Source organism: Lepisma saccharinum, chromosome 5 (genome assembly GCF_977018435.1).
Source record: "Lepisma saccharinum chromosome 5, izLepSacc3.1, whole genome shotgun sequence".
NCBI lineage: Eukaryota > Metazoa > Arthropoda > Insecta > Zygentoma > Lepismatidae > Lepisma > Lepisma saccharinum.
Window position 1 is genome coordinate 31,867,289 of NC_139233.1, and position 26,507 is coordinate 31,893,795.

Consider the following 26,507-nt stretch of genomic DNA (forward strand, 5'->3'; position numbering starts at 1 on the left):
GAACTTGTAATAATAATACAGCAGAATTATCAGAAAGGAATCTTTCGTCATACATTCAATTTTCTTACCAGGTCATTCCATACTAAATCACACAAAAAAAGTTCAAAATATAACCTACCATCTGAGATTTTCTTCACATTTGTTTCTCACGCCTTTCTTAACAAAAAAGTAAAATTTTAAATCTTGGAACACTTGGTTTAGGAGATACAGGGGTATGAAGTTTGATGATACACTCATCTGATTTTTTGATTATGAAATTCCCTGAAATTTCCAGGTTTTCCAGTCCAAAAATGAAATTTTTCCAGACATGTATATCATCATGATTTTTGCTTTTGAACCTTGTGTTCTTCAATTAAATATATAATCAGTTCAAAGAGTAAAATGTAAAATTACAATCGGCATCAAATGTATTGGGTGCTACAATCACGTGCATCTAGCCTTCAGGCTAAGGTAACAGAGGTACATTATTTCACCATAACAGATCTCCACAATATAAAAACAGCAGAAAAAGTTCATCAACCATACACATTTTTTTATTTTCTGGTGGATTTATAGTGTCTTAGAAAAGCTGCTTTTTTGCTTACATTTATAAGTACACAGCATCTGGAGAAATTTTTGTTGCATATAGGAATTCTATAGGAAATATCAACAAGACTAAGATCTATGAAATAATAGACGATAACCTCATCTTCACCAACCTTTCCGATAATCATGATCATATTGTCGATGTTATTTAATTATCAATCAGATATCTGGACTGCAAGTTTTACTTTGATATTCTTTCTAATATATATTATTATACAGCCCCTGGCCATATTATTAGACACACTGCAAATGTTTCTTGAAAATAAGAGTTTTGAAAGGGAAAATTATACAATATTGAGCATTAGTTATCTGAAAAGTTTCCTGTACATTATTTGAACCCTGGCAAATTCAAGGAATACGTACAAATGCACTTCCTTGCACAACATTGATAACAATAATAGTAATAGTAATATTAATACAAAGTAATGTAATTCGACACAGTGGACACTTTTAACAGTTTGCTTACTTTTCACATTAAAAATGTTGCAATAGGGTTCTTTGTGGATGAACTTTCATTATTGTAATGAACAATATGAAAAGAGGAGGTACTGTTGTTACAAACAATACCGTCAACACCAAATGTCATTGTTGTTGAACGAACATGCCACACTTCAATTCAAACTGAGTTGAGAGGAAGTCTTGCGAATAGTGAATCGTATTTGTGCTAAATTTTGCAGTGATATTGTTTTTGTAAATTGTCAGTATATTTTTTAAAACTAATTATTAACATTAGGGAGTCATGGGTAAAAAAAAGTGACGACACCGAAAAGATAGCTGAAATTAAGACACTAATAAAGACTAAAATGTTCTCTAATCAAGAGATTTCTCGAAGATCTGAAGTGTCTGAAGCATCTGCGAGGCAAATAAAGAAGAAAATTGAATATGGTGCACAGTGTGAGTCACAAAGGAAGGACAGATGTGGGTGTAAAACAATTTTTACTCCGAGATCCTTACGCTGTTTGAAGAACATTTGCCTCACGAATAGATTTGAGTGTGCAAAGAAACTTAAAGATAAACTTGAAAAGAGTGGTGTTCGTGCATCTGAAAGAACAGTAAGGTGTAGGCTCTCTGATATGAACCTGAAGGCACTCAGACCTTCTAAGAAGCCAAAATTAACCCCTGCTATGATTCGTAAATGTTTTCATTCGGCAAAAGCTCACAAAGAAAAAGATTTGAACTTTCCGAGATCCATTTGCTTTAGTGATGAGTGCACATTTGAAATCTTGGGGAATAAATCTCAGTTTGTGAGAAGACGTCCAGGTGAAAAATACAATCCTGATTGTGTTGTGCAGACTGTCAAACATCCGATAAAAGTTATGATTTGGTCAGTCATTAGTGGCAAAGGTACAGGATGTCTGTATTTGATTCAAGGAACAATGAGGCAAGAACAGTATAGGGAAGTGCTTAGAAGGAAGTTGCTACCTCAAGTAAGAGAGTGGTTCCCAAATGGAGAACCGTTCGTATTCATGCAGGATGGAGTCTCATGCCATACCGCAAAATCAATAAAACAGTTTCTACAGAGTGAAAATGCCCCTTTCTTGCCCTGGCTGGGAAACTCTCCAGATATGAACTCAATTGAAAATGTTTGGTACCTAGTGAAAAAAGAGGTGGCAAAGCAAACAATTACGACGAGAATTGGCCTAATTGAAAAAAATAATTCAAGAGCGGAATCACCATCCTCGTATGAAGGAGACGTACAAGCATGCACTGATAGTATGCCAAGACGAATCCAAGCCCTGATAAAGGCCAAAGGTGGCTCAACCAAATATTAAAATTGACTTCCAGTCATATGTATTGTATAGCTAATATTCAAGAAACGCAGTAAGAAATTATATTTGTAATTGTTGTTTTTTTGTTAAGGTTCACATGTAATCAATGGAATATTTCATGTAATAAAATTAAAAAAAAAATAGAATAACTGGCCGTGGTGGCTGTCGGTAACGCGTCTGACTACCATGCTAAAGGTCCCGGGTTCGATCCCCGGCAGTTCAAATCCAGGAACTTTTGTAATGTTGTAAGCGACCCTGGCACCCAACCAGCATCAAATGACATGGGTACCTGGGGGAAACCCTGGGGGGTAAAGGTGGTCAGGGGCATTATGTTGATCACATCACCCCCACTCACGACCGGATCAAGAAAGTGTGGGGCGTTACACCCACACCCCCTATGTGCCTTCATGGCATGGTGCTAAGCACAGGGGAACACTTTACCTTTACCTTTTTTTTATAGAGAATAACAAAAAATTTAGATGAGAAAATACCATAAAATTTGGAGGTGTGTGTAATAATTTGGACAAGGGCTGTAAAAGTGAAAATTTATTACAGAAATTCGAAGGAACCACAAATTTGCACAAGACAGAATCATAAGAACGAAAGAAACAAGTTTCTAAACCGAATCTATTTTGGGAGTGGAATCATAAGAACCCTATCCACGAGTGGAAGTGGAAGTGTTCATTTTGCAACCTTTTCTCTTGCAGTTTCCAAAATGCCCGTAAATTCCAGATGATTTGCAAAATTCCCTGACATTTCCCTGTTTTCCAGGTTTCCCAGATCATGCATTCATTATTTCAGATTCTCATTGTTGCTCACTCAATGGTTAAAATTCGTTCGAAATTTGGAATTGTCTTAATAAATAAACAAATTTGCTTGAAAACATGCAATCTCATGAAATTGTGAACCTCCCAAAATTCTCTCTAGGGCTAAAGAAAGAAAAATTCGGGGTCTGTTGAAACTCATCATAAGCTACGAGGGTCACTATTTATATTTTGAGCCTTGGCAACACTGATTGAAGTTAGGCGCGATTTCATGTTTGCACGGAATCGTCTGGCATTATTGACCATAACGTACTTCAAATGTTTTGTCAATAGCTTCATTTGTGTTGTTTATGTTGCCTTGGAGATTGCGCGACAACAATAAAATGGAATTAACTCGTGAACATTTTCGTGCGATGATTTTTTACGATTTTCGACGTGGATTATCAAGACAAGAGTGCATCGATCAACTTACTTCCACATTTGGCGATGAAGCCCCATCCTTTGCCACTGTGAAACGCTGGTATAACGAATTTAATCGTGGCTGCCATTCGCTCACCGATGAGATTCGCGAAGGTCGTCCAAAATCAGTTGTTGTTCAAGAAAACATTGATGCTGTGCAAAACCTAATACTGCAAGATCGTCATGTGACATACTGCGAGATTGAGGCAACCGTAGGCATTAGTTCCACCAGTGTATATAAAATATTACATGATCATTTAGCTGTGAGAAAGGTATGTTCTCGTTGGATCCCACACAATTTGACAAAAACTCAAAAAGATGCTCGCGTCAATTGGTGCAAACAAATGCTCAATAAATACAATCTTGGTGCTTCAAAAGACGTATATAATATTGTGACAGGTGACGAATCATGGATATATGCATATGAGCCGGAACGTAAACGGCAGTCGACTGTATGGGTGTTTCAAGATGAACCCAATCCAACAAAAGTTGTTCGCGCTCGAAGCACATCGAAACAAATGGTCGCCTGTTTTTTCGGGAAAACTGGTCATGTGGCAACTGTGCCTTTAGAGGAACGTAGAACGGTCAACTCTGAATGGTACACAACAATTTGTTTGCCAGAGGTCTTCGGTCAAATACGGAAAACAAACAAACGCCGTCGGATCATTCTTCATCAGCTGTCACACATCTCGTCTAACAACCGACTTTATGAACAGTCAAAAAATCGAATTGATGGGTCATCCACCGTACAGTCCTGATTTGGCACCCAATGACTACTTCTTGTTCCCGAATGTCAAGAATAAATTGCGTGGACAACGATTTTCGTCGGCGGAAGATGCCGTTAATGCGTTCAAAAACCATATTATGGAGGTGTCTCAAGAAGATTGGAAAAACTGCTTTGACAAATGGTTCGAACGAATGCAAAAGTGTATTGACCATAAAGGAGAATACTTCGAAAAACAATAAAGCAGTTTTCAATGCCAAATTCCTGTTTTTTCATTGTTAGGCTCAAATTATAAATAGTGACCCTCGTACACCTTGGAAATGGATTAAAATTGCTGTACTGATAATTTGAGATGTGTCTATTGACAAGGCCAAAATCCATAATAGAGAAACTAAACACTTAATTAACTCCCTTCTACTACAGCAAGTGCAGTCCCAGAACACTAAGCTCCTAAAGTGGCACCAAATTTTTGGTATGTATACTTGTTTGAATTATTTGTTACAATATTTTCACTACCATTTAAGTGAATGAACGATTTTAGTTAGTAAAAACTTGAAAATTATTTTCTTCAGCCCTTCAGAGAAATTTGGGAGGTTTGAAATTGTGTTGCCAAGCACGTTTGCTTATTTCTTAAGAAATTGCAAATTTTCAACTATTCTCACCATTGATAGAGGAACATTATAAGGTATTAAAATTATGAAAGCATGATTCAGATTTATTGTCAGGCGAGTATATTGGTTAACTTTACACCACTCCACCTCCTAAACCAAATGTCCAAGGAGATTTGTAATTTGCAATTTTTGTAAGGACCACATGAATGAGTCAAAATTTTGGGTGCGTTAGCAGAAATGGCCGCCTCAATGTACATAAGGAAAAATCTTCTTACATAAAATTCTTAAAGGTTGTAAAGGACATAACGCAACACACAAAAGAGATAAGGGGAGAATAAAAACTTCCTCATAAACAGGGTGAGAGGACCACTATTCTCAAAAAGCTAAAAAAATTTGTTAAAACACTGTCATCATCTCCCAATGTGGATGTTAAAACAGTTGAGAACATTAAAAGTCTGTCTGAGGAAAGTAAAATTGGCACATTCAATAAGAATATGCGGAATGCTTAAAATAACGTTACAGAGATGACACAATGGAGAGTCCAGCCCTTGCAGCATGTGGTCCATGTGCGAGACTGTGTTCAATCCAGAATCCAGGTAGAATGAAAGCACGGAGCTTGTTCCTCGTATCTCATCCCACTCTTCCTGCCAAATGTCAAGAAGAGAGCAATACACTCTGTAGTTCCTTGGCTGGCAGAAGGTGGACAAGAACAGTGCCGTCTACATCAGCAGACTTGGTGGCAGCATCAGCTGCTTCGTGCCTGTATGTCTACGTGGCCGGGGACCTAGAAGAAGTGGACTTCAGCACAGGCTGATCAAGACACGAGTCATCGAATTTTATGTAAATCTGAGATGGTGGGTATGATTTCACACGGAAAGACTATGGTCCCAAATCGAAGAAAATATTGGAATTATTTTCTCTGCACCAGATGTTATTAGAATAATTAAAGGAAGAAGACAGGTGGGCAGGTCATGTGGCATGAATGGGAGAGGAAAGAAGAGTTTACAGGATTTTTGTTGGGAAACCCAACAGTAAGATTACTTACGTGAAATTTAGAAGATTTCGTACTTCCGCGTTGCACAAAACGCGGAAGTACGAAATCTTCTAAATTTCACGTAAGTAATTTTAAACCGCGTTTACCGCAACCACCATGAAATCCAACAGTAAGAGACCTGTAGGAAGGCCAAGACGAAGATAAAGGGATAACGTTGAGATGGACCTAAAGGAAATCGGTAAGGATGAAAAATATTGGATTGATCTTGCCCAGGATAGTGACAGATGGAAGGCTTGTGTTGCTGCAGCCATAAACCATCAAGTTTAAGAAGGCTAGAGAATTAGTTACTTAGCATCATTAGTTCTTTAGCTACAGGCTCCTAAAGTATCTAACCGAGATTCCACCATGCTAACATTTTAACCGAGATTCCACCATGCTAACATTTCATACGTAACGTATCACAAATTCGCAATGGGGGAAAAAATATCACATTCTGTATCCTAACCAGAGTTGAATAAGTTACTGAAAAAAGTAATATGTATCACTACTTAGCTTTTAGAAGAACAGATCTGGGTCTGGTAAACACGATTTAAGTACTATGTAGGTATAGTTTTGTATTTCCATGTTGCTGTTTTTGTTGTTGTCTGAACAATTTCAAAGGACCGCTGCCTTCATAAACACAGGTTGCACTGTCTAAAATGATTGCACTGATTGCAAGCAAATTATCATCTCCACCTTAGATGCCACTACCTGTGGCCCAAATAAACTCTCCAATTCTGACTTATCAGTGTATTGCAAGTGTAATAATGCAAAGTAATAAAGTACTCTTACATTTACTCATGCGATGTTGTTTTCTTTTAGTTCCTGTTTTAAGTCCACATTATGCACAGAAAGGTTAATCGGGACTGGACCTACAGTTTAAAGTGTAATCTGAACCTCTATGTGCCACCACCAGGTATCAAATCTGAACCCCTTCATTACAAGGTGACGTTGTTATGTAACTTTGAGAATGTGTTACAAATGCAAGTACCAAAAAAGTAATAGATTACCTAATAATGTGATGCTTGCATTGTGTTACTCCCCAACTATGATCCTAACCCATTGTATTGGTAGGCCCTTAGCCCTTTATTAAAATCAGTGAGATTCCTAAGGCCATAGGTAAAAAGATGTTATTCCTTACCTTTTTGACGTCTTCTTTATGTTCGGTCAACAATGTTGTTGTTCTTGCATGAGCACTGGAAATAAGACTCCGAACCTCTGCATCAATTATCTGAGCGGTTTCTTCAGAATATGGCTTCTCTAGAACCATCTCTCCTGGCTGCGGCATGTCAAAACTTACATTACCCACTTTCTCATTCATGCCAAAGTGCACCACCTGAAAAATGGGACAGAAATTCGGTTGCTGTAATGCTTATACCTAGTTGAACGATGATACATACCATAACAATCTTTATGGAGTTGTACACACCCCAGACAAAAAAATTAGTCACCCCCAGGTAGAACACACACTTTTTTCTCAGCCCAACAGATCACATCCTGATAGTACTATGGTGCACCACCGAGCAGCAACCTCTGTGATAAGGCTTGAACATTACCTCAAGAGATTACGAGCTTCAGTTGTGTGCAAGCAGTTTGTGACATGGGTTGCAAGTCGGACGTGATGAAGTGGCAAAAATGTGCCATTGTGTTTCGGTGTGCACATGGACACAAAGTGAATGAAGTGGTCCAGTTTGTCAGTGTACAGAATGGGCAGTCCAGATGGTGTACAAGGAGTGGCGTGCCTCGCTAGAAACCTCAATTTGGCATCGTAACTGGCCGAAAAATGGTTAAGACCGACAGGGATCGTCACCGTGTTGTCGTCTTGTAGTTGCCAGGAATTACACCAAAACATACTTCCACAACCTAGTAGCATCCCAAATGCAGCAGACTCATTCATTGATTCAAGCCAGAGGTGGTGTCATCAGCTATTAAGGATGTTCTGGTTGTGGTGACTAATTTTTTCTCCATGGTGTATATATTACCCATGATATTGTGGAACAACCACATGAGGCACAAGGCATTAGAAGAGAATATTAGCAACACTGGACATTGATGGATTCGGTTTGAAATCTGAAATTTCTAATCAATGATACTGGTGTGTCAGCAGCAAGGGTAGAGGATATAGACGCCACTTTATACACACAAATTCAGACTCTGGAGAAATTTTAATGTGAAATTCAATGGTCCTCCTTGTTAGCATGAAGAGTTCCAAGATCCAATTACTAGTGACATAATGAAGTAAGACTTTAAGGATGGGCTAATTTGAAATTTTTGCTGATTCTACCTATGTGATATAAAATTGGAATTATTCCATGAGGAATTAGAAAAAGAAAATCTTATGCTCTGTGTTGGGATAATGATATAAAAAATCTGACAAATGCCACTTGAAGCAAATTAAAAACTCAGTTCCAAGCTTTTGACCCCTTCTCAAGGTCATTATCAAGGAGGATATATGGGTTGGACGAGGAAGAAAATGTTGCCAGAAGACACAGCATGAAACACATTAAAAACTGAATTCCAAGCTTTCAATCCATTTTCCTACGTAAGTCACATTTTAACATGATTCTATGAAAACTAAATGAGTCATTCACTTCTTCAATGTATGTAAATCAGGGGACTGCAATGGGTTGTCTTGGCATTTGGTTTTAAAAAGTGGAATATATGAATTATTTTAAATACGAGGGTCGTACCAAAAGTAATGCAAAAGTGGTCATAACCTCTTTATTAACTGATGTAGATCGTTCAAATTGCACATGTACTTGGAGTGACTCTTCCTCTACAAACCAGATACTCAACATAGTCTCCATTTGAAGTGCTGCATTTGTGTCATGGTTGAACCCAACTCCCGAATTCACTTTGACAAAAATCCAGTGTGCACTGTTGTATCCACTTCTTCACAGCCACTTTCCCCTTGTCTGTGTCATCAAATCGTTGTCCCCGAAGACTGTCTTTCTTGGGACTAAACAAGTAGAAGTCTGAGGGTACCAGATCTGGGATGTATGGTGGATGGGGTACAACGAACCAGCCCAATTTACCGATTACCTGATTTGTTGCCAAAGAGGAGACTTCCACTCTTCTCTCCTTCAACTCGATTGTCAACTGCCGAGGTACCCACTTCACACACACACTTTTCGATACCCCAAGCTTTCCACCATCTTCTGTATGGCACTGTTCACTGCACAGTTCATTTGTTCCGCAAGCTCACGGATTGTGACACATCTGTCCGTGTGAATCAACTCATCCACTCGCTGACAATTAGTGGTCTCCCACTGCACGGTTTGTCTTCAATGCTGGTTTCCCCTTCTGTAAACTTCATCCACCTGTGCACATTGCTCTTGTCAATGGTGTCATCTCCGTACACATTCTGTAGCCTTCTGTGGATGTCTCACAGCCTGCACCCCACCTTCGTGAAGAACTCGATGACAGCACATTGCTTCTGCTTGGAATCCATTATTCTTCTGCACGGAAGACAAAGATTCTGAAACACCTGTATAGAGGAAGAGTCATTCCAACTACATGTGTAATTTGAACGATCTACATCAGTTAATAAAGAGGTTATGACCACTTTTGCATTACTTTCGGTACGGCCCTCGTAATTACATAATTTTACCAATACAACCGATACCAATAGAGTAGAGGTTACAAGGCAAAAGGCCTAACTGTACGAAGTTCCCGCCAAAAGGGAAGATGATGGTAGGGGGCTGTGTTAGTGAAGACCAACCATGTAATCCAACAGGCCTGAGCTGTTGCCAAATCTTGTTGCCCCCTCCCCCCCTTTCCATGTTGATAAGCTCTGCTCTGCATGATAAGGCTTATTCCCTGCTGGAACATCAGAGCTTTCTTGCTTGCTTCTACAGAGAAACAGATGACATGAGTACATTGGCAACAGTGTCCACGTGACTCAGCATGGACTGGCAGGAAGCCGGTGCAGTTATGCCTTTTGCCCCTGTGTGATCGAAGAATATTACAGAGTTTAAAGATTACCAATAGGCTGCAATCCATTATACCATGTACAGTAAGTGGTACCAAATTTATTACAAGTACCTTATTTTATTACATTTTTTAATGGTTTATTTATAAGTAGAGGCACATATTTTCGGTAAATAAAAAAGTAAAATTTTGGTAAAAAAACTGGTTCAAAAGTGGTAAATAAAATAAAATTTTGCTGTTATAGCGATGAAAAAGTGGTATATAATATGACATTTCCATTTTAAAAAAATGTGAATATAATCCCAAATTTGATTTAAAACTGCACTTACTACACAAAATAAACATATCCCTTCTAATGGCACATTTATGTCTTTACCAGAATATTAAGTTTATTCCTGTATAAAGGGGTCAATTTTTGCTTCTCAAAAATTTACAGCAGAATTAATCATTTTTCTGTGAATTGCATCAACTCGCAGGATAATTGTGACTTCAGAAAGTGTTGTGTCGGTAAATAAACTCTAAATTTCGTGTTTAAGAGTCTATTTCGCATTTTGCAGTTCAATTCGTGACAAACAGGGGAGGAAAATGCACCTCACACCTTTCAGAAACATGAAAAATTAGCATTACAATGTGTTATTTCGCATTTAGTCAAAAACGAAATATGTATGGCTCTCTTTATAAGTATCAGGAAAATGTACCTGTTAGACTTGAATTATTTAGGGGCCAGCAGTGCCTGACTAAGTTTCTCATTATTTCTCTGGAGCAATCTTTGCATTTCTTTTCTGTTTCTTTCTTTCCTTTTTTTTTCCATTTATATGCATATGGAGGTATGGCATGCTTGAATTTCAATGCAATAGAAGTATTGCAGGCTTGTCGAAAGCTGTTCCCTTCTTAAAAGAGATCTCCTAACTATGCTTGTTGGAAGAGAGGATGGAAATATTTAATTTTCCACAAGATCATGGCATTTTTCTTGAAAACACAAAACCAACTTTAACTCTCTAATATAAGTAGTTCCTCCGTACATCACTCAGCATTGAAAAGCGCATGTCTTGAAAATCTATCTGAAGAGGATTTACAGAGTAAAAGTCCAGTTAATGGCTAATCATTTGTTACTGATTATTTGTTGCAACTGGCAATTCATTTCATTCTCTTGAAAAAGGAACATGTGAAAGTGTGTGTCGTAATGTTGAGTAATAAAAACTTTTAGTCACTACAAGGAAAATGTATAGATTCAATGGATGCTGTTATCTACGTGTTATATTTCTGTGGCTTCAAACAAGGTGACAAAGTTGACATAATCCTGGTGGTAAATCAAAGTTAGTGGAAAGTGTATGTTGTAGCAGGTAGGTTCCACCCTGACTAGTGTAAAATATGTATGTTTACAGATGGCAGACAACAAAATATTCAATGTCCAAGGGTGAAACCTATACAAAAATTAATATTTTCTGTAGGTCTATATTCTCAAAAGTTCTTCTTGTAAAAGCTTGCAGTTTAGAACTTTTCTTTTACAAGCAAGTAAATGTCTTTTTCTAGGTAAAAGCCAAATATCTAGTGGCTTGCATATTTCGTATTTGACGAAAACACGAAATGTGAAATAACATGCTGTAATGTTAATTTTTTATGTTTCAGAAAGGTGCGAGATGTATTTTCCTACCCTGTTTTGTCACGAAATGATGCAAAATGAACTGCAAAATGCAAAATAGACTCAATCATGAAATTTAGAGGTTATTTACAGACACAACACTTTCTGAAATTGGAATTATCCTGAGAGTTATGAAATTCACGGAAAATTGATTAATTCTGCTGTAAATATTTGAGAAGCAAAAATGGATCGCTTTACACAGGAATAAACTTAATACTCTGGTAACTACATAAATGTACTATTAGAAGGGATATGTTTATTTTGTGTAATAAGTGAAGTTTTGAAATTAAATTTAGAATTATGTTCACAATTTTAAAACCAAAATGTCATTTTATGTACTACCTTGATCTAATTTTTCTCTGCTGTAACACCATTTTTTTCTTATTTACCACTTTCAAATAAAAATATATAAATAACTTACGTGAGTGAGTAGGAATGTTTCAAAATTACATTTCGGAAGTCTGTACTACTTTCTTCATCAGGTAATAAAATAAAAAACTTTAGGTGCCAAACATGGTACCACGTTGTTAAATCGTAAGTTGAGGATTCAGGTTGAGGGTGGAAAAAGTAAAAAACTTACGGTGACAACATAAAAACTCCGATGGAAGTCTTTGCTAGTTAAAAATTCCCTATGTTAAAAACAAAAACCACAACTAAAACAAATAAAAATCGAAGACCTATTACAGTCCCCTAGTGACTTCCGTTAGTGTTGGGTAGAGCACATGGACTGTGAGCGCTCCTATCCTGCATGGAAGGTAAAATTTCCCCTCCAGCGTTCCCTTCTTACGATCGTATACGTCACCATTCCAAGGTGAACTCCCTCTCTTCTTCGATGGCCTTCACAACCTCGGGAGTGACATAAAAACCCATTTTAGTGTAGGTATTTACCGCTTTATCCCACTTTTTAAGAAAAGTGATCCACCCTTCCTCCAGATTACCATCATCTCTGTTAAGCATATTCCTTTTTCCTGTGCATATAAATACAGATTCATAAATGTTCCTGTTTAATTTATTCTCCTCTTTCCTAATTACTTTCCTTTTTATAATCCTATGTCCGCTCCTTATGATATGTTCGGATAGGCCTGTTTTAGGTACCCCTTCGTTAATATCTTTATCATGTTCGTCCCATCTAGTGTGCATGTTTCTCCCAGTCTGCCCTATATATTCATTCCCTCATTCACATTCGATCCGGTATACCCCTTTTTGTTCTTCCAGGTGATCCTTGTTTCCCCCCCCCCTTTTTTTTGTACCCGGTAAAATTCTTTTCAATATTTTTAGGGGCCTTCATCCCGCATTTTATGCCGTATTTTCTCATTGTTTTTGCGATCTTTTCTGAAACCCCCTTCTAATATGGGATTCCAACGAAATGTATTTTTATTACATTCTTCATTATCATCTTTTCCTTTTTGATTATTATTTTCATTCTCGATAATCTTTCTTGCTTTCCTGGCCATCATCCTATCTAATTCTCGGATATTATATCCATTCTTCTGACCTACCCTTTTTATCCAGGCGATTTCTCTCTCTTTTTCATTGCTATTATTACACAGTCTTTCGGCTCGGATAAAGAAATTACGGAAAATGTTCAGTTTAACCCCATTGGGGTATTCTGATTTTTTGTTGAGGTACAGTTCGCCTGCCAGTGGATTATGGATGGGAAATTTTACCTTCCATGCAGGATAGGAGCGCTCACAGTCCATGTGCTCTACCCAACACTGACGGAAGTCACTAGGGGACTGTAATAGGTCTTCAATTTTTGTTTTAGTTGTGTTTTTTGTTTTTAACATAGGGAATTTTTAACTAGCGAAGTCTTCCATCGGAGTTTTTATGCTTTCACCGTAAGTTTTTTACCTTTTCCATCCTCAAATCTGAATCCTCAACTTACGATTTAACAACGTGGTACCATGTTTGGCACCTAAAGTTTTTTATTTTATTACTTCCAAAACGTCATTTTGAAATATTCCTACTCAGTCATTAAGTTATTTATATATTTTTATTTGAATTTATATAGAGTAAAACGCACCATTGTAAAATGTTCATTTACTGCTTTTGAAACCGAAATTGACTGTTTTTGTACAGACATTTTGCTTTTTATTTACCAAAAATATATGCCTCTACAAATATCCTAACATGCACAAAAAAAATACAGGGGGGGGAGGTCACTGTAATACAAAGTGTAGTTTTGAGGAGGACTAAAGAAAATGCTAATCAGCACTGCTAATCCCTCTTGCAAGAGGAATCATAAATACACCATCTTCTGTTCACATTTATGATTTCACGAGTTCACTGCTAGCACAAAGAACACTTACCTGAGCATAAGCACTTTGAGTAACTTTTTTCAAGTCATCCTGTGCACCAGTTGTAATTCGTCCAAAAAAGATTTCTTCTGACACTCTGCCACCCAGTGTCATGCACATCCTGTCGAGCAATTGTTCCTTTGTATACAAATACTGCTCCTTTGGAAGATACTGTGCATAGCCTAGTCCTTTGCCTCTAGGAATTATAGACACCTGGAAAAAAAAACACACATATTTTAAATTAATATGAAAACAAAGAACTAAAAAACAGAACACACTTGATTTGCAATTATTAGCTTTAGAGTGTAATGCCGGTGTCCTTGCTCCATCCCTATTCTTGCCGAAACCATAAAGGATGCCACGGTTGACAGTACAAAGCATTGCCACATCTTTTCCATCTTCTCGTCTATCAGCAACCAGCCCCTCCTCTGGGTATGGTCACTGCATCACCCAGCGGCATGTATATGAGGGAGGGATGAGAACAAGAAGGTTAAAATGACTAAACCAAATCATTCGCAACCATCGAAAAATGCAAAAGGGAGCTAGGGAAGAACATCCACCTGAGCCACCCTCTCCCTGTCCTGTTTTAGAGGCTGGGGTGAGTGGCACAATGCTTGGCAACTCCGAACTAGCCTTCATTGTTGGTGTGCACTACACCCCTAGATTCATGGTTGTGGTTTTCTCTCCGATTGGGGAAACTAAGGTTGCTATACCATGTAAAAGAGAATACAAGATATAACTGTGTTGTCTTCACACAATAGCTCAAGAGAACAGTATGAGAGTGAGGCTGCAAAAACCAACAAAGTCTGTGAATCAGCTACTACCATTGCTTAAGTTTACCATAATAATCATAATAATAATAATATATATATACGTGGGCATACCCAAAAGAAACCAAACTAATTTTTTTGAGAACTTATTTATTCACAATTTAAGTACAAACCTTCAATCCCCTTCAAAGTACTCTCCACTTGCATTAAGACACTTGCACTGCTCTCCGATCTTTCGTAATCTCCTTACAAAATCTTCTATTTGTTCGTCTTCTTCTTGTACACATTTTCTAAGCTTTAACCTTTGCACAATATAGTTGCTTGATGGACTATAATAAGATTTTAATCTTTGTGCAATTTCCTGATAGGATTTATCATGAGGTAATGTAGGTGCAAATAATTCACGCAGAACTTCATATGGCTTGTTTCCAATGACAGATATTAACCTAGGAACTTTCTTGTCCTCTGGAATAGCTTGTGTTTGACAATAATTATCAAAGCGCTCCAAATACGCTACTATCGATCCATCTTGGGGATCATATTTATCAAAACCAGCTACCAAAGCCATTATACATTTATACTATAACGCAAAGCTTAGAAGTGAATATACTTATCCTCGATTTCTAAATCCCATCCTCGTCGCCATGTATAAATCTCTGTCGTGTATTCACACGCAGAGGTTAATTGATTCGCACACGTAGGTACTTCACAGTATAAAGATAGAAACGAGGATACAAAATAACGATTTAATATTGAACTTACAATAACCATTTCTAAGATGGCTGAACTCTCAATTTCATCAATAACAACTTTACAAACAATTGAATATCGATTCAGATATTATGCACACTTAACACGTACCATTCTCCTGCGTACCATCCTGAAAGCAATGGTCAGGTCGAGCGCTACGTGCAGACAGTAAAAACAAAGCTAGACTGTGCTGTACGGGAGCAATTGAATAAGAATACGCATGTCAACGTTGAAGAATTGTTGCAGAGAGTATTGGTAGCTTTGAGAAGCGAATATAACGCATCAGGTGACAAAACGCCACAGCAAATGATATTTTCCTACATTCTCAGGAATAAATTTGATGCCCAAATGGAAGAAATAATAGATCAAAACTGCGAAAGGGATAAAGCAGAAGCAGATGAAAAGGTGAACCAAAGAGGCGATTTTGTATGGGTTATGTTACCATTTAAGGACAAGAGGAATGCTATGAGGTATGTCAAGGGAAAAGTTATAGCACGGAAAAGCAAAGTTACATGGCTGGTGAATGTTGAAGGTAGGAACCGGGTCGTGCATGAAGATCAGTTAAAATGGATGCAAGACAAGAAAGATAGGTATCATTTTGGAAGTCAGAAGAAGGAGGAGGATAATGATGAACGAATTCATGGACCAGATACAGGTCAAGATGGCGGATCAGTTTTCTGCGATGAAGACTTATTCATTACAGGAAAAAGTGAAAGTAATGGCAGTGGTTCTGTGGCGCCGGAAGCTTCTACACCAAATGACAAACCGTCTACATCGTACTTGGATGATTCCTGCAGCCAACATCAGCGACAACAGCAGCATCAGTGTAGGAGGTCCTCTCGACAGAGAAAACCGCCTGATAGACTGAAATATAACTAAGTCAAATAAGGAAGAGGGGGAATGTTAAGTGTGCATAATATCTGAATCGATATTCAATTGTTTGTAAAGTTGTTATTGATGAAATTGAGAGTTCAGCCATCTTAGAAATGGTTATTGTAAGTTCAATATTAAATCGTTATTTTGTATCCTCGTTTCTATCTTTATACTGTGAAGTACCTACGTGTGCGAATCAATTAACCTCTGCGTGTGAATACACGACAACCCAAAAGAAACCAAACTAATTTTTTTGAGAACTTATTTATTCACAATTTAAGTACAAACCTTCAATCCCCTTCAAAGTACTCTCCACTTGCATTAAGACACTTGTCCAATCTTTGATTTCATTTTTAAAAACATTTTTTAAAGTCATCTTTTGTGATGCGTGACAGTGCCTCTGTCGTTTTTTCCTTCACCTCAGCAACATCAGCAAAACGCTTTCCTTTCATGTCTCCGTTCATTCTAGGAAACAAAAAAAGTCGCACGGGGCAAGGTCGGGTGAGTATGGGGGGTGAGGAACAGGGGTCATACCATTCTTGGTCAAGAATTGTCGTACAGACAGGGCTGTGTGAGCCGGGGCATTGTCATGATGGAAAAACCAGTCACCTGACTGCCACAAATCGGGCAGCTTCCGCCGCACACTGTTGCGCAATCGTTTCAAAACTTCGCTGCACTGAACTCCAAGTCACTCCAGACAGCTCCACAATTTGTTCAATGGTCCGTCGTCGATCTTCGTTAATGATTTCACAATTTTTTTCTCAACATTGTCATGTGTTCGGGCCATGGAAGGATGACGAGAACGAGGTTTGTCATCAATTGACATTTCACCATTTTTTGAAATGGGAAAACCACTCAAACACTTGAGTTTTCCCCATAGCATTGTCCTTGTATGCCGTTTTTAACATTTCAAGAGTTTCTGTTCCACTCTTTCCGAGCAAAAAGCAGAATTTCACCGCCGCACGCTGTTCCCGAAAATCAGCCATTGCAAAAACGACGATCACACAAAACAGCTGTCAGTCTAAACTCCGCCGAAACGTGTCCTGACCTGCTTCAGCGACGGCACTCGGCTTACGGACTCAGGAAGGTTCGCTCTATGCGCTCCTAGCGGCAAAACGTGGTACTACAAAAGCTCTGTCCACCACAAAATTAGTTCGGTTTCTTTTGGGTATGCCCAAGTATATATATTATATAAACAATATGTATGTATATACAGTACATAGTTTGGAGAAAATTCCAGTAACTTGAATTGAAATATTGAGTTTTTGTTTAAAGCTCATTTTATGCACAAATAGGATGATCGGGATTGGACCCTCAGTTCAAAGTGGTATCTGAACCACTTTATGCATCCACCAGGTACTGAATCTGGGATCCCTAGATTACAAGGTGACGATGTTACCAGTGTTACCACTATAACATCAGGTAGGACTGAATTGAAATATTAAAATAGCTGTTATTTAATTGCAAAATCCATTTATACAATACTAGTGCAAAATTTATTCATTTTACATAATTTCCAGGATAAGTAGACTGAGGAAGTGTTTTGTATCATTTTCAACATTTATGACTATTTAAACAGGCCAAGTAAACAAGGTTTGTTAGAAAACAAGGAATGTTTACTCAAATCTCCACACACAATCAGTCAAACATTACCTTCAACAAGGGGTCTGCATACTGCAGGAACCAGCCTGCAACCGCATGTCCGGCTTCATGGTATGCAACCGTTCGTTTCTCTTCTGGTTGGAGAACATTCGTCTTCTTCTCCATCCCCGCAACCACTCTCTCAATGGCCTGCTCAAAGTGCTTCAATACAATAGACTCCATCAGGTCCCTGGCAGCAATCAGTGCAGCCTCGTTGCACACATTAGCAATATCAGCACCTAACATAAACAAAAAGCAATTTCATTATAAATTAACAGATATAATATGCCTCATTTCACAGTATATTCGTAATTTACGTTCCATAAACATTTTCAGCACTACCCACAGTCATCAGCAAAATCATCAACACAAATAAGTTTTTCTGCAATGTTATTTCATCAGTGTGTTGTTTTGTTGAAGCCACCATTGCTTCTATAGATTCAACATTTTTAGTTGTAAGCTTCTGCTTATGTCTACAAAGTGATGTGTAGGATCAGGATATTTACAGATTCCAAAGCACAGTCAGATACAAGTTTACGTGTCAAAAAAATGTGTATTTTTCTTCCTTATGGCACTTTTGTGCTGGTTTAGGCTTACCACGATAATGAGGAGAAAAGATGATTGGATGAAATTAATGAAGGGGACACTCACTTAAGTACACCCAAACCCATGAAATAACTCGGAACTTGGAACTATCTGTGGCAATTTTGCAAGTCCAGTACTTACTGCACTTGGTCTCAGAACTTACAATGTAGGAAAATTTTGAAGCACTTTCTCTTTTTCTCTTGCTTTATTGAGACCAATTTGGACACCAAAATTTAACCAATTCCCATATACATGACTACTCATTTCACCACATCCTATGAGAAATTTTTCTGCAAAAGAGTAGAGTGCAACCTAGGGATGTGACAAAGTTGAAAATTTACCAATGCCAAAGTACTCACTGATAACATTTGGAACCGATGCCGATATTTAACCGATTCCGATATATAAGATTATTCAACAGAAATGGAATGTTATTTTCAGCATGACAAAAATAAATTTGCTATCATATGTATATATATATATATCAGTGTGACATTTCATCCTGGTTTCCCAGAACTTTCTCAAGCTTACACCCAGATACACATGGCTAGTCCCTCTACACTTGGTGTAAGCTTGAGGAAGTTCTGGGAAACCAGGATGAAACATCGCAGATAAAATAAAAAAAATAATGCTGGCAGATTCAACTTTAGAAACATGAGTTTTGGAAGCACTTCTGGAAGTAACCTACTTCTACTCTTATCGCAAATCTGTCCAGCAATACTGAACACTCGTTCACTGAATACTGAGGCAGCAGTTATCCCAAGTATATCCTTGCCACTTGCTTCTGGTTTGGACACTCATTTTTGAATTTCCAATACAACAGCGGATCCTGGTCATGTGGAGTAGTTGGTTCAGCAATGTACTGATATTGAGGTAGGTTGATCCTCTGAATGAGTTTTTACAATAATTGTATCTTAAAAATTCCCCAGTGATGAAGATCCATTAACCTAACTTTCAATGACTCTTACAAAATTAAAATATAAAACTTAAGGTAAAACTCTAGAATTATCTGTACCAGTTTAAATTTTGGATTTTTGCCGATGCCGATGTGTCAATTTCTGCCGATTTTCATACATCTGTAATCGGCTTCGGCACATCCCTAGTGTAACCATTATGTGAAGCTATTTAAAAAAAAAAAGTGTGGTATTACAGACACTTAAAAAAAAATAATTACTAAAGCATCTTTGGTGCACGATTAGGGTGCACAGAATAATTCTGAATACACATTAAAATTGAATAGTGCAAAACGACACATATCATTTCATCATGACAGTTCAGTGAACATTTATCCAATAACACATTGGTTGTTATTGATTTGTGCATTATAGTAAAAATATTTACCTGGAAAGAATTTACTAGTGTTGGAGTATTAAGTTATGTGATGAAAGGTTATAAACCAATTTTTGGACTGAAAACTTAGGGTAGGTGATTATGTGGTGAAATACGATATTTTACATTACTATTTCAGTATTACAAAAATTCTGGTACGTGTGTATTATAAATATACTTAGATCTTTATGCTGGTAAGGAGGCAGTTATTCACATATTTATGAGAAGAGAGATGAGACAATATGAAATTTTTGTCAATATCAATAAAGTACTGATGATCAATATTCCAATTATCTAATTTAAAACTGCACAGGTTCTATGAAGAACATGAATGGTTCATTCACCTCCTTAACTAATGCATTCAATAAGATGTCAAAAATAGATCATGCCTTAGAAAAAGACATTGCAAAATACAAATTTTTCAATCATAGCTTCATATTTATAAAAAATTAAAAGTAACATAATGGCATAATGGTGAACTTGCAAGTTATTTACAAAAATACTGGGTCGGTGAAACTATCAGAAATTTTGCCAATAAACTGATATGTATGGAGAATTAATTAATTTGTCCAATCCCCAATGTCTACATTGTACGATAAAGTAGTGTTATTGAAATAAAGAGTTACTTTTTTGGGTACAGTAACATATTACTTCTACAAGGACAGTAAAGTAACTTGTAATACATTTATTTTTTAGTAAAACTTCCCAAATTTGGCATTATCCCATATTATACATTTAATTTTCATGGTCCAAATACAGCAACATATACATTTATTTCTGGATTTTAGATATTTGCTGCATTTTAAGGGTTCTTGTCTTGGTACCCTGAAAAATTTAAGATCGAGTGGCTTCATTCTCTGAGAACTGCTCTTTCCACACAATACTGCAACTCTTTCAAAATAAGAATTATGATATTATTTTGTGATATTGAAATCCCATACATACTCCATAATGTAGTGAGTAAAGGAAGTTCTTACCTGTAAAACCTGGAGTTAAAGCAGCCATTTTCCTTGATAAGTCGTTCTTATCGAGATCTGTCTTCAGTGGCTGCAAATGGACTTTGAATATTGAAGCCCTGCCCTTGATGTCTGGTGCAGGCACATAGATTTGTCTATCGAATCTGCCAGGCCTCAGCAACGCATGATCCAGTATGTCAACCCTGTTTGTAGCTGCAAGCACTACCACATTTGTTGTTGTATTAAAACCTGCAAATAAAAAGCTTACATTTAATCAGAGGCAACTTAAAGAGTGAACACTGACACTATGAAGTAAGGGTTGCACATTTCTGCAAAGGACAAGCCTCCAAAATATTTGGGTAGACGAGGAAAATGCATGGAATGCTAAGGGGTTGATGTCAATAATTTCTTGTGTAGAGTCTTAAAAACGATGTACCTACAACAGGAGATGATCCCCGATGGAAGTGAAGTGACGTAGCAACAGGTGACTCTACTATTATAGCCTATGGAATAAGTGGTCAAAATCAAGAATTTGGTAGAATTTGGGGGTACTAATTTTCCTTTGTGCCACAGTTATATGGGTGTGTAAGGATACCAAAAAAACATGATTGCTATTTCAAAGTGGTATCTAATAGAAATGGTGGCCAATCCAAGATGGTGGATGTTGACTTTTGAAAACACTACTATATCTCTGAAACTTATGGTCCGATTTCAATGTACTTTTTTTATATAAATGAAAGCTTGATATGTGTTCTACCTTTGAGCTTACCTTAGATTTTTTGATATTAGCAACTGCTAATTAGTAAAAAACAGATTAGTAAAACAAATTCATGTATTTTACTAATAATTTTATGTTTATCATTAAAATACTAATAACCTAAACAACTGAGAAGTGTTCCAAGCAAAAATTGTAGTGTAAACTTAACATTTTGCACTTGTTGGTTTTGACTTCAGAATTCATAAAAAACGAAGTGATTATGTAGGGTGTGCAGCGAATGCTTCTAGCCAGATGTTCGTTTAGTCCTACTTAATCACACCTATTGTAAACGGTATTGGCTATTGAACAACGTATTATTGTTAGATAACTGTAATAACACTTAATAATAAAATAACAGTAAGTTGATTATTATTATTATTAGCGGTAGTAGTAACAATGAATAATTTTATTTATTTGTTACCAGTGTCCATGGAAGAACATTCTTGATTAATTGAAATTAAAAATTTTGATGCATCAGCACTTAGGCTACTTGCACCCATCACATTATAAGGAGCCAAGCCCATTACCATAGAGAAAATAATCAACGTGTCTCTGTGAGGGCAAAAATCTCCTTACCCAGGTTAAAAACCGAGGCTGTATAGGGACATTCAGCACATATAAGGACAAGACACAGCCCTACACAGGATTTTACTGGCCGCAGGTCCAGATGCCTGAGCCTCCTTGGACTGCAAGACTGCAGTTTCCAGGGTGTAGTATGTGGAAGTGAGGTCAACATTTACGTGTGTTCAGAAATGGTCACCCCTTACATTTTACACCCAGGAAGAACATTAGAACATGCTAGTACGGTTTATTCGTTGTACAGTCGAAACATGTGCTTTCATGAAAGCAAAATCTATAAAAACGGAAGGTGAACCAGAGAAGTAGGTATATGCAGGGAGTTAGCATCACCAAATGAAGTACATCCACCAAAAGATAAACATTCTAAGACAGTTTTTTTATAACACTGCCGTGAGCAGAAATTTTGAACGAATAAAAAATGAACTATTAATCGGATAAACTATGAGTGACTAAATTTTCGTCTCGTGTGTCGAGCCAATTTTAAGCCTTAAGAAGACTTGAAGCAGATAACTTATCCTCCTATATGTTTTCTGGAAGTCCTTTCTCAAAGTCTCATTGTGAGAAACGCTTCAACAGGACTCTTGCAGATGAACATAATGTAGACATTAAAAAATGTGTTTTCTGTGATGAAGAAAGCAAATACAAGAAAATATGAAGAACAAGGGAAACACTCAAGTTCCTGAAATCAGTAAGAAATTGTGTAAGATTGCAACTGAGAGAAGCAAGAAAACATCATTGTAACGACTTCAAGAGAGATCCTAGTTGCAGAAGCACGTTATCATAAATCTTGCTACTTTGTCTGAACGAGATACAAACCAGAAAAAAACTGAAAATACTTATGAATGTAGTGAAGCAGGATTGATACATAAAAAGTTATGATTTATGCGAGAAGATATATTCTTGAATCCGAGGATTGAACCTCAAAATTAGTTTCTCTCAAAACTAGTTTTAAGTACTTAAAGAATGATGATGAAATAAAGGAGTCTGCCAAGAAAAAAATCCGTTATATCTTATACAAATAAATTGGTTCCTTCTTAAATTTTCCCAGTATTGACAGTATTTATTTCACCAGTTAATCTCACAAAGGTTTTGCTACTTGCAAAACTATGCGAGCAAAAATCCAATATGCTGACCAAGGCAGAATTTTAGTTTTCTTGTATGTATGCATTGCTTGCATTGTAGAATTATTTTCCTGTAGTTTACGGTTATTACAAGCATAAGAAAAAAGTTTTTCATTGTGACGTTAGTAATGGCCTATCAATGGGAAACCCAGTATCCGGAATCATCTCCAGCATTTTCCTTCATTACATAGAATCTCCAATTGATAATGAGATAGGTGCGGATGTCATACTCTACATCAGATATGTAGACGATGTGCTAATTATTGCTAAAAATGAGAACACCATCATGGACGTATTTAAATTTATTTATTTATTTTACCTAAAGTTTCAGATACAGTACTGAATGACCATTTTACACTGAAACAGTAACAGCAGGAAAATAACAATAACAACAACAAAATAGAGTACAAGATGGCACTGAAAACAAATCAAAATTAAACATATATCGTTAACAATTTTCTAAAAATTTGTTCTGGCAAGAATATGTCCACATTTGGAGGCAGGTTATTATATGAGTGAGAAAGCCTGTAGAAATTGTTAAATGAATCACATCGTCACATAAAATTCACTTGCGAACCCATGAATAACAACGTAATTTCTTTCCTTGATCTGCAAATTAAGACAACTGACACAACAATTCAAACATCAGTCCATAGGAAAAAATTAGCAGGGGAAAAATACATCCATGCCAATTCAGAACATTCACGTATAACAATGGGTAATATATTTTTAAATTTTTTCCTGAGAGCACAAAGACTATGTTCTAATAATAAGGATATCAAAAATGAAGAAGAAAGGCTTTTTAATATAGCAAAATAAAATGGTTTTCACACTAACAGACTAAAACCAAATCAAAAAACAAGTCGCAAGAAAACTAAAGGAAAAGAGAAATACAGACAAAGATGAAAAATCTGTTGAAAAGAAATTTGTGTGCATTCCATTCCACAAGGGATTCTCACATAAAATTGCCAACATTTTTAGAAGATTTAATTTCAAAAATTGTTTTTAGATCACAAAGAAGTTTGGAATGTACATTTAATGAATTCAAAATGAGAAACTCTCTACCAGATGTGGAAACCATAGGAATATATAAATTGTTCATGTTCAAAGGATTATGTAGGACAAACAGCAAGGAAAATGCCAATAAGATGGCACGAACACGATTTGGACATTATAAATCTAAACCCAAGAACAGGTTTCTCAGCTCACCTCATCGAAGAGAAGCATTTGATTAAAAAGAGAAGGGTTTTAAAAAGATTGACGGGAAACATAGAGTTGAATGTCTGAGAAGCTTCGTTCATTGCAGAAGAACACTGGAATAAATTAAATAATGAAAATGGTAACATAGATCCAGTATGGAGTTTTCTTTTTCACAAATGGAGTAAGCCACCATCTTTAAAATTGAATGTAACAGAAAACATCAAGAGACTTTGTGAAAACAATGATTACCTGATGATATTTGGGATTCATAATTTTAAATAAAAAATAATGTGATCAATTTTTTTTCAACTGAAATAAAAATAAAACAGACTTCTTCTTTTCACAGTTAAGTTGTTATATTACAACAATGTAACATAGACAACATCCATTATATAAAGGATTCTCTTTGTTTAAAAAATTGCTAACCATTGTTATAACTGTATCTTTAGTCAAAATGAAAATAAATGTCTGATGAAGGGAGCGTGTGTTCTCCTTAACGTCAAAACGAAAAACTGTTTTCGTAATAACTGTAAACTACAGGAAAATAATAAAGGTAGAATTCATTTTATTTTAAAACATAAAATAAACGTTATGTTTCAACCTTCCAGCAAGGTCTTCTTCAGACTCTGTACCAAATACAAATGAAATAAGGTACAAAACAGGAAGAGATATATACACAAAAATCACTCCCCTCCAGACACAAGAATATTAGAAAGTTGTTTATCTGAACATTCCTTTCCATGTGTTCCAGCAGGTGGCCTTCTCCTGTCAACTGTTGTTTCACCTGACAGGCAATTTAGATAAACATTTTCTTTCATCTGGAATGTGGTTGGACTCCTTATCTCACACTCTTTTTCTTTATTCTTTCTTTCTTCATTCTTCTTCCTTCTTTTCTCCTCCTTCGCTTTTGTCCTTTTCACTTTTTCTAACACCTTCTTCCATTCTTTGTTTATCTTCAGTCCCCCATTTCAGTTCATTGAGTCTTCTTCCCCTTTCTTCTCTATTTCCGTGGCCTCCTTTCATTTTCTCACTAGTACTCTTTTCTCCCATCCTATCTGCTTAGCCTCATCCCACTCTATGTCATGTCCTGTTTCCCTTGTGTGTTTAAATATCGCATTTCTGTCTCTCTTAAGTCGTACATCATCCCTATGTTCTTTCAACCTGTCTTTAAGCCTCTTTTTTGTTTCTTCTATGTGCACACTGACATTCTTTACACTTCACTTCGTAGATAACCCCTTCCTCTTCCTCCTCTCTGTTTTCCTTTTTCTTGTTCGCATTCTTCGCTATTCTTAAGATGCTTCGTCCTCCCTTCCTATAAGTTTTAATGCCCGCTTTCCTAAGCACTTTGCATATCTTCTCCGTGGTCTTCCCCATATTCCTTATGTTAAACCACCTCTCTTTTTCTTTCTCTTCCCCTTCTTCCCTGCCACTTCTCTTCCTTCTTCTTCTGTTTATGTCCAGTCTATCTTCCTTCTCGTAGCCATTCTTTTTCAGCTGTTTCCATATGCTATTTATTTTGACTTCTTTTTCACATTCTTTCGTGCATATCTTCTTGATTCCATCCTCCATATCCTTTATAAAATTTATTTTTGTCACCTCACTTACATCACTTCTTTTGTGACAGAATAGCCCTGCTGAACACATCTTCCGATGCCAAGTGGTTTCAATTTCTTGTCCTCTCTTCCTTTTCATCAATATATCTAGGTAGCTTATCTTGTCTTCCATTTCTATTTCTAGTATTTCTAGTTCCAGCAATATTTCTCTTTCTTCATCTTGTATTTCTTTTGCAAATATGTCTAGTTGCCTCTTGGTTTCCTTCCATATGCCAAAACAATCGTCCACATATCTGCAAAACAGAATTATTTTGTCATCTCCTTTTTTGACCACTTTATTTTCCCATTCATTCATAACCAATTCAGCCAATGCTGGGCTTAGGCTAGAACCTATATTCAGTCCTTCACTCATTAACATTATTTTATCCCCCATTATACTGTAACCGTTATTCCAAATGGTTTCCAGCACCTTCACTACCCTTTCACTGTCCCATTCTCCTATAATTTCTTGTCCCATTCTCTTTCTAACAATGTCCGAAACAAGTCCCCTCTTGATGCTTGGGAACATACTTTTCATGT

At 36.8% G+C, this 26,507-nt stretch overlaps 1 protein-coding gene across 4 annotated transcripts in view; it reads right to left on the reverse strand.

Annotated features, from left to right (window-relative positions):
- The window catches only part of Afg3l2 (AFG3 like matrix AAA peptidase subunit 2), a 78,368-nt gene that overhangs the window by 23,749 nt on the left and 28,112 nt on the right, over positions 1–26,507 (reverse strand). For all 4 annotated transcript variants that reach the window (XM_083122404.1, XM_083122406.1, XM_083122403.1 and 1 more), the window contains exons 10-13: positions 20,740–20,967; positions 17,861–18,087; positions 13,827–14,027; positions 7,087–7,281 (exon numbers count right to left, since the gene is read on the reverse strand). In XM_083122404.1, the coding sequence (XP_082978530.1) occupies positions 7,087–7,281; positions 13,827–14,027; positions 17,861–18,087; positions 20,740–20,967 (851 nt within the window). The remainder of the gene's footprint in view (positions 1–7,086; positions 7,282–13,826; positions 14,028–17,860; positions 18,088–20,739; positions 20,968–26,507) is intronic.